Genomic DNA, 11,097 nt, shown 5'->3' on the forward strand with positions numbered 1-11,097 from the left:
AGCTGGTGTTTGCAGGCTGCTGAAAACGCTAGGCTTGAGAGCCTGCTAGCAATGGCAAGGATCAAAAACGCTAGGCATGAAGTTGCCAATGGGTTGCTGATGCAAAACGCTAGGGCAAGGACTGGATGGCGAAGACTACTTGCTCGAGAAAAAGCCAATGGTGGATGCTGATGAGGAAACGCTAGGTGCTGAGTCCTTGCTTGGAGGGGAGACCACCAAGTTCTTGCTTGAGAAGTTGCCTGCTGAGCTTGGCTCCTGTTGCCTCTTCTGCCATTTAGTGCTAGCCTAGGTTTGCTTATATACAAACTTACTCAATTTGCCCTACCTACTTTCCAACAAAAGTCGCTTAATAAATAATAAGTGAAAAATGTCAAAAATAGGGAAAATAGGCTAAATGCACTGGAAAGATCCCCTGATGGATTCTGATGGATTCTAATGGGACTGCTTATGATCATGCTGTGTGCAACCAGAGGATACGCATATACACTAAGTGACTGATCATGCACGGTCTGCGAACAGACTCACAAAAGTGCCAGATCACTTCTAAATCTAGACTGACTGGACTGACTGAACCCTTATCGTGTTGTAGCTTGTCCACGGACACAGGGTTGGATGTGTCACGTGACAGCACGAGCAGTGGCAGAAAACCACAACCACCCCCGAAACTCGCTCTCAAGACACCTTCTATTCACAAGAAATATTCAGAGAAGGAATTAGAAGAGGTGGTTGATGCATGGATTGCTCAGCTTTTTGACGCGCAAAACAAAGCTAAAAAGCACGGCAGAAAGCAGAAGAAGGGCACTGACTTCCCGGGATATTTGGGTCGTCAGTCAACATTTGATAAGGCAAATAAACAGAAGAAGAGTGTTCGATTTGAAGGAGTACCCAGTTCTTCTTCTTCTTCTTCTTCTTCTTCTGACAGTTCTTCTAGCTCTTCTGACTCGAGCGAAGGAGACAAAAAAGGCAAAAAGCGAAGCAAGAAACAACGCTTCGGAAAGGGTAAGAAAAAGGCAAAGAAGTCTAAATCTCGCCCAATGAGTGACAGTTCTACAGAGGACTCGTCTACAAACAGTTCAAACTCTGACGACGACGACTTTTATGCGAACAAGAAGAATTTTTATAAAGCCAACTAGTATGACTTTCTGGAAGATAAAAGCAAGAAAGTCCGAGAGTTTAAGGAAGGTGGACAGTCAATCAAATTTGACACTTTTTCAGGATATAAAGATGCTTCGAAGGCTTTGTCTTTTACACAGCAGTTTGATATCGCTTTTGCGGGAGGACGCTACTCAGAGCACTCCAAGATTCGGAGAGCTGCCTCTTATTTTAAGGGGAATGCTCGAACTTGGTGGTCCACGCTTCTTTTAAACAAGACTGCGCCAATTAAATGGCTGAAATTTAAGAAGCTTTTTATTTCTTCTTGGCTGACTCAAGAGTATGAACGCGATATACGAGCTGCTTGGAACCATCTTCGGATGACCAAGAGAGATACAGTGGATGCTTATTGCGAGAGATTCTGGAGCTCTTTTCTACCCGCCTCTTCATTCAAGAAGATCTCGTTCAGAGAATAGATTGAGCAGTTTACCTTGGGTCTACCTACAGAGATCCGAGATCACTGCTTGGAACAGAAGTCAGCTTCTATTCAAGAGTTGATGAGTCATGCGAAGCGGGGTTTTGCCATTCACTCTGGCAGTCTGACCTACCCCACCGATGAGGTCATGACACAACGAGCTGAACAAACTTTAGCGAATGAAAGTAGAAAGAGAAAGAGCAACCCAGAAAAGAAGGATGCAGGACCCAAGCTTACTCCTCAGGAGAGAGCTCGTTTCATCAGAGAGGGAAAGTGCTTTGGATGCGGGAAACATGGACATATCTCCGCGAAGTGCCCTAAAAAGGCACAGAAAGAACAGAATCACAAGGATGACGAAAGGCCTGAGAGTTCGAGAGCAGCTGAGGAACGTGGAAGAAAAGGCAAGATGAAAACAGGACTAGTTCCAGATTGTGTGGGTACCGATCCCAACACCATGGACGAGAGTACATAACTTTGCCGAGCTTGGGGCAAAGTGAAAGACCAAGAGGCTCTGATCTTCTTTGATGGAGGAGCCAAGGCCAACTTCATTTCACCAGAATTGGCGGCGCGGCTCGAGATCACTCCCGATCGGATGGGACCACTTACGGAGGCTGTTCTAGCGGCACCCGGCAGGGACGTAGCCATTACACCTGTCATTGGCAAACTTCGGTTGCATTGTCAAGGTTATTTGGGGCATGAGGACTTTTTCATAATGCCTTTGGAAGGTTGTGATGTTCCCTTAGGGATTCCTTGGTACCACAAGAACAACGCCGTGGTCGATTATCGGGCGAGGCAAGCGACATTGACTACAGAGAAGGGCAAAACCATTGTACTTCACATTAAACTGAAAGGCGAGTCTATCCCTATTGTATCGGCTTCGGCCATTCTTAATTAATGAAATCCAGTCTGTTTGTTTACTCGATCTTTATGAAAGAATTGAGTGATAAGGATAGGACAAATATGTCTAAACTTGATAAAGAATGCCAAGATTTTCTCCACTCTCACGCCGACTGCTTCTTAGAGGGCCTACCAGGCGAGCTACCACCTGCTCGTCCTGAAGATCATACCATTGATCTGATACCTGGAAGCACACCACCGAACCGGCCACCTTACCGCGTGAGCCGAGCACAGAACGAAGAGATTATGAACCAAGTGAAAGACCTCTTGGAAAAGGGTCTTGTCCAGCCTAGTACTTCACCGTATTGCTCTCCAGTGTTGTTGGTTTTGAAGAAAGACAGATCTCGGAGAATGTGCATCGATTATAGAGCTCTCAACAAAATCACCATCAAGAACAGATTTCCGATTCCTAGGATCGATGATATACTCGACAGATTACAGGGATCCTCGTGCTTTAGCAGGATTGATTTGAAGAGTGGATATCATCATATCACAATCGCGCCGGGAGACGTCTACAAGACAGTTTTTCGGACAACTTTTGGGTTATTTGAGTTTTTGGTGATGCCTTTTGGCTTAACCAATGCTCCTGCGACATTTAACCGAATGACGGACAGGACATTTCGAGAGTACAGGCTATTTGTTGGCACATTCTTTGACGATATCATTGTTTTCTCCAAGAATGAGGCAGAACACAGAGATCATCTGCTTCAGGGTATTTCAGGCATTACGAGATCACAAGTTAGTGATTAATGCAAAGAAAAGTGAATTTTTCCTACCAGAGATACACTTTTTGGGACACATTGTCTCAGCAGCGGGAGTGCAAATGGATCCGGCCAAGATAGAGACTATCCGTGATTGGCCCGATTTGAAGAATGTCCATGAAGTTAGAAGCTTCTTGGGATTGTGTTCGTACTACAGGCGGTTCATTCGAAAGTTTGCAGAGGTTGCTTCCCCTTTGCATATCTTGACACAGAAAGCAGTCCCTTTCTCGTGGGGACCCACATAGGTGACTGCCTTTCAGACATTGAAAGAGAAATTGACTATGGGACCAATTTTGACTTTGTCAAACTTGCAGATGTCATTTGAAGTATATTGTGATGCTTGTGGTCGTAGTCTGGGTGCGGTCTTAATGCAAGAAGGCCATGTCATTGCTTACGAGAGCCGATTGTTCTCAAGGCCGGAAATGACAGCACAGATTTATGAGAAAGAGCTTTTGGCAGTTATCCATGCTCTTACTCAGTGGCGGCCTTACCGACTCGGAGCGGATTTTACTGTCTTTACAGACCATCAGAGTTTGCGCTACTTCTTGTCACGGCAGCAGCTTTCGGAAAAGCAGATGCGGTGGGCAAACATCTTGTCACAGTTCACTTCCAGATTGTCCATGTGCAGGGATGTGGTGGCAGATGCTTTGACTCAGAAGCCGTTGGTTCTGGCTATTTCCGCGATACATCATAGGAGCTTCGAGGATATGGTCGACCAGTATGCCACAGATACAGATTTTGCAGACGTTTTCACACGGATACGGGATGGGGAGACAGTAGCGGAATATTCCATTCGGAATGGCTACTTGATGAGAAAAACCATGTGCGTTATACAGCCGTTGAGGGAAAAGGTTATGACTGAATGCCACTGTCCACCTTTTACGGGTCACCGCGGCATTGCTACCACCATGAAAGGGGTAGAGAAATACTTCTTTTGGCCGAGACTCAAGAAGGATGTGGAAGAGTTTGTGCGCAGTTGCTTAGTATGCCAGAAGGTCAAGTTTGATAGGTCTAAAGCACACGGATTGTTACAGCCTTTACTCATACCCACCCGCCCCTGGAGAAAGTATTGCAATGGATTTCATTTTTTATCTCCCGAGAACACAGAGTGGTCACGATGGTATCTGGACTGTTATTGACAGATTTAACAAACAGGCTCATTTCATTCCAGTGAAGAAAACAATCAAGCCGGATCACTTAGCGAGACTGTTTGTGGCCCAGATCTTCAGATTACATGGCATGCCTGAGACGATTGTCTCCAACAGGGACCCCACATTTACGAGTTTGTTTTGGAAGGCAATTTGGGAGAACATTGGCACACGGTTGCAGTTCTCGTCATCGTTCCACCCGCAGACTGACAGGCAATCTGAGATTGCCAATTCAGTGGTTCTAGATTTATTGAAGTCTTATATCTCGGATCAGAAGACTCAATGGGAAAAGTACCTACCCTTGGTGGAATTTGCCTACAATAACACGAGACACTCTTCGATAGGGAAGGCGCCATTTGAGATTGTTGAAGGTGTTGCGAAGGTTCCACCCTTCCTAAGCACGAAAGATAAGATTCTTGAAGCGGATGAGTATACGCAAGACTTAGACACGGCTTTTGCCAAGGTTCAGGAGGCTTTGCAGAAATCTCAAGAACGACAAAAAAAAGGCAGCGGATCGCCATCGTTGCGACTTGAAATTGAAAAAGGATAATTAAGTGCTCTTACGTTTTGAGAAGGCACGCCTGAGAAAGAAAAAGGGAAAGGAGAGGCTTTTTCCAAAGATTAGTATGTGATACTACGGACCTTTCCTGATCTCTGAAAAGATAAATGATGTCTCCTTCCGACTGAAACTGCCTGATACTTGGAGGATTCACAATGCATTTCATGTGAGTCTCTTGAAACCTTTTAAAGGTGATGTGCCTGACGATGGGGAGCCTGATGAGCAACCCGAAATGGAAGAAAACGAGGAGATCCTTGTTCTTGAACAGATTTTGGCACATAAGGATACGAAGAATAAAGGTAAAGTCCGAAGGCGGTTCTTGGTTAAGTTCAAGAACTATCCAGCATTGGATGCGAAGTGGATGGAGGAGGAGGACCTAGCAGATACTCCTCAGATTGTGAAACTTTACCTCGAGGCTTTTGGTTTAGCATAGTCTACTCCAAATGGAACCCAGAATTAAGCTTGGCCGGAGATCTGGTGCAGTGGGATGCACAAGAGGGGAGTTACTCCGCTCCTTTGTCAACAGATGCCTCGATTTTGATACTAGAGTCACTGATGTCTCTTTGAGCTTCAGAGATACTGAGAGCTGACAATATTCTACTGTATGACTTTATAAAATGGAATTCCTGAATATGATACTGATTTGTTCTTGACTTTTTTTTAAGGGCAAGAACTGATAGATGAAATGACTGCACCATTTTGGTCTACTTGATCTCAAATAGACATGGTTCCAATAGGGGTTAGTCAATTGGACATCGATGAGGTCCCAACTGGATCTAGATGCGATTGCTAGCTATATTGCCGATAAATCATGGTCTAAGATCCGAATGAATGTTGAATGTCATGTGATGTCCTGTGAGATGTCCTGTGATGTCGTGTGATGTGACTGTCGATTGGTACATGTGCTAGATGTCTGTTCCTAGTGCGTAGGTACTAACAATCAGTGTCTGCTACGACGGTTTATGGCCTCTGTCTGTTTTGCAGGCGTAATCGAGGGCGATTACAATGCTTTCAGGAGAGAGGTATGTCACAAAGTGATGACGTGGTTGACCGAGAGCAGAAACCCTAACTGTGGAAACCCTAAAACCTGCCAAAAACCCTAACACTGTAGAAACCCTAACCCTAACCCTAATGGAAACAGGGGAGATCCTGAACTCTGCGGAGACATGATGACGTGGCACCGTACGGCAGAATCCCGCTTTTTGCGGCGTGATTTACGCTGATGCTTTTTCTAAGCAAAGAGAGAGAGAGAGAGAGAGAGAGAGAGAGAGAGAGAGAGAGAGTCTTTTGCTTTATTTTTGAATAAAGCTCAAGAGAGAGCTTGTGAGAGAGAAAGAGCCTCTGCTTTATTTTTAGGCTTTTAATTTTGAGCTTTTGGGGCTCTGCTTTTGGCATCCCTTGTAAACAAATAAATAAGTGATTTGGGCTCCCACTCTGCGGAGCATCTGGACGCAGAGTCTGAGAGTGAGACCCAACCACTCTTGTACTTAACTTTGATTAATACAAAAAGAAATACCGAAAGGGGCGCCAGTCTTTGGGGCCAATATCTCTAGGCACGGAACTCCGTCGGGCCAGTGTCAACTGTTTTGAAGTGGTTATTTGGTGCTGTCGCGGTTGATTCTTGACTTGGAGTGTCCAAGTCTGTTACACATAAAGCACAAGGATTGTTACAGCCTTTACCCATTCCCACCGGCCCCTGGGAAAGTATTGCTATGGATTTCATTTTTGATCTCCTGAAGACACAAAGTGGACACGATGGTATCTGGACTGTTATTGACAGATTAGCAAGCAAGCTCGTTTCATTCCAGTGAAGAAAATAGTCAGGCCAGATCATTTAGCGAGACTATTCATTGCCCAGATATTCAGATTACATGGCATGCCAGAGACAATGTCTCTGACAGAGATCCCCGATTCACGAGTTTGTTTTGAAAGGCTATTTGGGAAAACATTGGCACTCGGTTGCAGTTCTCGTCATCTTTCCACCCGCACACAGATGGGCAATCTGAGATTGCAAATTCAATCGTACTGGATTTATTGAAGTCTTACATTTCGGATCAAAAGACTCAATGGGAAAAGTTTTTGCCTTTGGTGGAATTTGCCTACAATAACACGATTCACTCTTCGACAGGGCGCCATTTGAGATTATTGAAGTTTCTCAGAAGGTTCCGCCCTTCCTAAGCACAAAAGATTAGATTTTTGAAGCCGACCAATACACGAGGGACTTGGACACTGCTTTTGCCAAGTCCGAGAGGCTTTAAAGAAATCTCAGGAAAGACACAAGAAGGCAGCAGATCGACACCGTCGCCATTTGAAATTAAAGGAAGACGATTGGGTGCTCTTACGTTTTGAGAAGGCACGCCTAAGAAAGAAAAAGGCAAAGGAGCGGCTTTTTCCCAAGCTTAGCATGAGATACTATGGACCTTTCCATATAAAAGAAAAGATAAATGATGTCTCCTTTAGACTGAAGCTGCCCTATACTCGGAGAATTCACAATGCTTTTCATGTGAGTCTCTTAAAGCCTTTTAAAGGCGATGCGCCCGATGATGGGGAGCCAGATGAGCAACCCGAAGTGGAGGAAAGCGAGGAGATACTCGTTCCAGAACAGATACTGGCACATAAAGATAGAAAGACTAAAGGTAAAGTGATAAGGCGGTTCTTGATTAAATTCAAGAACTATCCCACATTGGATGCGAAGTGGATGGAGGAGGAGGACCTAGCAGATACTCCTCAGATTGTGAAACTTTACCTTGAAGCATTCGGTTTAGCATAGTCAGCTCCGATGGAACCCCAATTTCAGCATGGGCGAATCTAGTGCAGCGGGTATGCACAAGAGGGGAGTCACTCCACTCCTTTGTCGACAGATTGCCTCGATACTTTGATTTTATATAGAGTCATTGATGTCCCTTCGGGTTTCAGAGATACTGCTGAGCTGACAGTATTCTGATACATGACTTATTAACTAGGATTCCCAATAATGAAAATGATACTGATTGATTTGTACTTGACTTGTTTGAGTGCAGGAACTGATAGACGAAATGACTGCAGCATTTCGGTCTCATAAATCTCTATAGACATGATTGCAATATGGATTAGTTAATCGGGCATCTGTGAGGTCCCGATTGGATCTAGATGCGATTGCTAAATACGTTGCCGATTAATCATGGTCTGAGATTTGGAATCATATTTTGAATGTGATTTGTCATGTGATGTCCTGTGATGTGACTGTTGATTGGTACATGTGCTAGATGTGTTGTTCCTAGTGCGTTGGTACTAACAATCAGTGTCTGCTAAGACAGTTTATAGCTTCTATCTGTTTTGCAGGCGTAATCGAGGGCGATTACAATACTTTCAAGAGGGGGAACCGGTGACATGGCAACCCTATAAGTTGTCCCACTTATGGCCAAGTGACGAGGGGACCCCGGGGACACAAGAAATTAAAATAAAGAAAATGCTGATGTGGCTGGCGTATGGATTTCCGCAGATCACGCTGGCTATACGGATCTTCGCAAAACGCGCTGACTGCCGTACAGAATTGCCTGAAATTGCGTTGATGGCTTTTTGCAGATTTTGACGTTTAGTAGCTTTTGGAACTTGATGCTTTAATTTTAGAAGCTTTTGATTAGTGCTTTTGGCGCTATACTTTTAGGTATCCCTTGTAACCTATAAATAAGTGGGCAGGGCCCTCACTTCTCAGAGCATCTAGACGCAGAGTCTGAGAGTGAGCACCCTCCCATTCTCTTGTACTTTGAGCACAGATTCATACAAAAAGAAATACCGAAAGGGGTGCCAATCTTTGGGGCCAATATCTCTAGGCACGGAACTACGCTAGGCCATGTCCAATCAAGTGTGAATTGTGAACTGTTTTGAAGTGAATCTCTGTTGTGTCGCGGTAGAATCTTAACTTGGAGTGTCCAAATTTGTTACAGTCCACCAACCATGACCCTGAATAAATGGGGAAAATAGGAAAACAGTGGAAAGGGGCACGAGATGCCTAAGAAGGGCACAAGGGAAAAAATACGACAAGGCAAGGGAATAGTATTCCCAGCCTGCAGGAGCACAAATGGCCATGGAACCAAGCCAAAACCCAAGGCTAAACATGGCTAGACACAACCCGACATGAAAAACCTACCTCACACTAGCCGGGCACAGCCACAAAACAATCCTCACTCCCTAGCACTTGCCCCTGGGAGAAACTGGGACCGACTGAACGAACCAAGAGAGATGCCTAAACTCTAACACCCCCTCTCAACTCCTGCAGAGGAAGTTGGACAAGGAAGCTAGAGTGAGCAATTTGCAACTGTGAAGAGAGGGTTTCGTGGACGAAGATATCTGTTATAAAACTCCCAGGTTGAACAATACAAGGCACCATAGTATCATCCAACCACTACCCCCGAAAGACCGAGAAGTAACATGTTGTCCGTCGAAAGTAAATCCAGCTCTATCAAGAATCTCCTCTAGCCAACCGACTCACAAGTCGCACAATCAGCATCTACAAAAGGTACTGCTGCTGACCCCTCCAAGAGAATGCATCAATACTGAGAATAAAGGCATAAATTGCGCGTATCCGGATCATTTCCCAACTCTGAAGTGCTCCACCCTCGAGGAAAGAGTCGGAAATCTACACCTCCGCTCATATACCACATGCCAAAATCTCCAAGCTGTCCAAAGAATGGCACAACCGAGGCTACTAAGGAATTATATGTCCGATAACGAAGAACGATGGCATGGGATAGGGCAGAGTGCAAGGAAGGTGGCAGCATGGGCGACTGTAGAAGGGGGGCAGTGTGCAGCGCTACATTCGAAAGCGGCAGGTGCATGCTCTCTCTCTCTCTCTCTCTCTCTCTCTCTCTCTCTCTCTCTCTCTCTCTCACACACACACACACATACACACACAATGTAATAAATCAAAGCAAGGAGAGATTCCAATCTACGCATAGAGAAGACGATGGAAATGACAAATACAGATTTCCAACCTGCTGACAGAGGAAAGCTTTGCAAGGTCTTCAGCTGCGAGAAGCTCCAGGAGACGGCAAATGAGCTCATCCGAAAGCACATCAAAACTGCCCAAACCTGCAGCCCTGCAATCCTCTATCCGTTCCATTGCGACGCTGCTGAGAGCGGAGGCCTGCGGTCAAAGAAATGCGCTATATTCCAACAAAAATGGGTAGGACGTGGGTCAACCTTTTACATGGGAACCATGATGCATTATCTCAAGCAACGGTCACGCGAGGCATAGTTATCGATTACTTTATTTTTACTAGTATGGTTGGTCGCCTTCGGCAGCCTCTCTCTCTCTCTCTCTCTCTCTCTCTCTCTCTCTCTCTCTCTCTGTGTGTGCATGCGCTATCCGCTTGTCACCTAGGCTACAGGAAACACAACCGGATCAAACTATTTGAGGCATCTGACCATATCAAGTTGTTTCCAACACGTGGTCAAGGGAGGGACCGGAATTCCTCCCCACCTTCGGGCTTTGTTTCTCTCTCTCTCTCTCTCTCTCTCTCTCTCTCTCTCTCTCTCTCTCTCTCTCTCTCTAGCTCGTTGTCTCGCTCTCCCTCTCTCTCTCTCTCTCTCTCTCTCTCTCTCTCTCTCTCTCTCTCTCTCTCTCTCTCTCTCTCTGTGTGTGTGTGTGTGTGTGTGTGTGTGTGTGTGTAGCCTGTCTGGTGCACTTTCTATCTGCAACTCTCTCTCTCTCTCTCTCTCTCTCTCTCTCTCTCTCTCTCTCTCTCTCTCTCTCTCTCTCTCTCACACACACACACACACACACACCCCGTCAACCTGCTCGGTGGTGACTTAGAGCGACCAGTCGACTGGCTTACTTGCCTTCGACTTGCTCGCTTCTACTCTCAACAACCCCAATCGATTGGCTTTTCTTTTCCCACCACAGGAAAAAAACACACAAGCATGGCTATAAGGGCTTCGTCCCGTGGCAAACTCACTTTCGCCGGGGTCGTGGCAACACCCCCAAAAAATGGACAGCACTGCCCGTCTCCAAAATGAAGTCGAAAGACTTCGCAAAGAGAACGACGAGCTGAAACAGAGAATCGCTGCCATCGAAACTCAACTCAACACAATGGAAAACGGCAAGAAAGAGGAGATAGAGCATATGGAAGCCAAACTCAACAAAACAACGGCAGAGATAGAAGACCCTTACAAAGGCGATCAAGA

At 45.5% G+C, this 11,097-nt stretch overlaps 1 protein-coding gene across 1 annotated transcript in view; it reads right to left on the reverse strand.

Moving 5' to 3' along the window:
- The window catches only part of LOC147428531 (putative glycosyltransferase), a 90,434-nt gene extending 80,344 nt beyond the window's left edge, over positions 1-10,090 (reverse strand). The window contains exon 1 of the mRNA XM_086496401.1: positions 9,906-10,090. Coding sequence (XP_086352527.1) covers positions 9,906-10,033 — 128 coding nt within the window. The 5' untranslated portion in view covers positions 10,034-10,090. The remainder of the gene's footprint in view (positions 1-9,905) is intronic.
- Between the last annotated feature and the right edge of the window lie 1,007 nt (positions 10,091-11,097).

The sequence above is a fragment of the Adiantum capillus-veneris genome, chromosome 23 (assembly GCF_014529385.1).
Source record: "Adiantum capillus-veneris isolate H3 chromosome 23, ASM1452938v2, whole genome shotgun sequence".
In the NCBI taxonomy this organism is placed as follows: Eukaryota; Viridiplantae; Streptophyta; class Polypodiopsida; order Polypodiales; family Pteridaceae; genus Adiantum; species Adiantum capillus-veneris.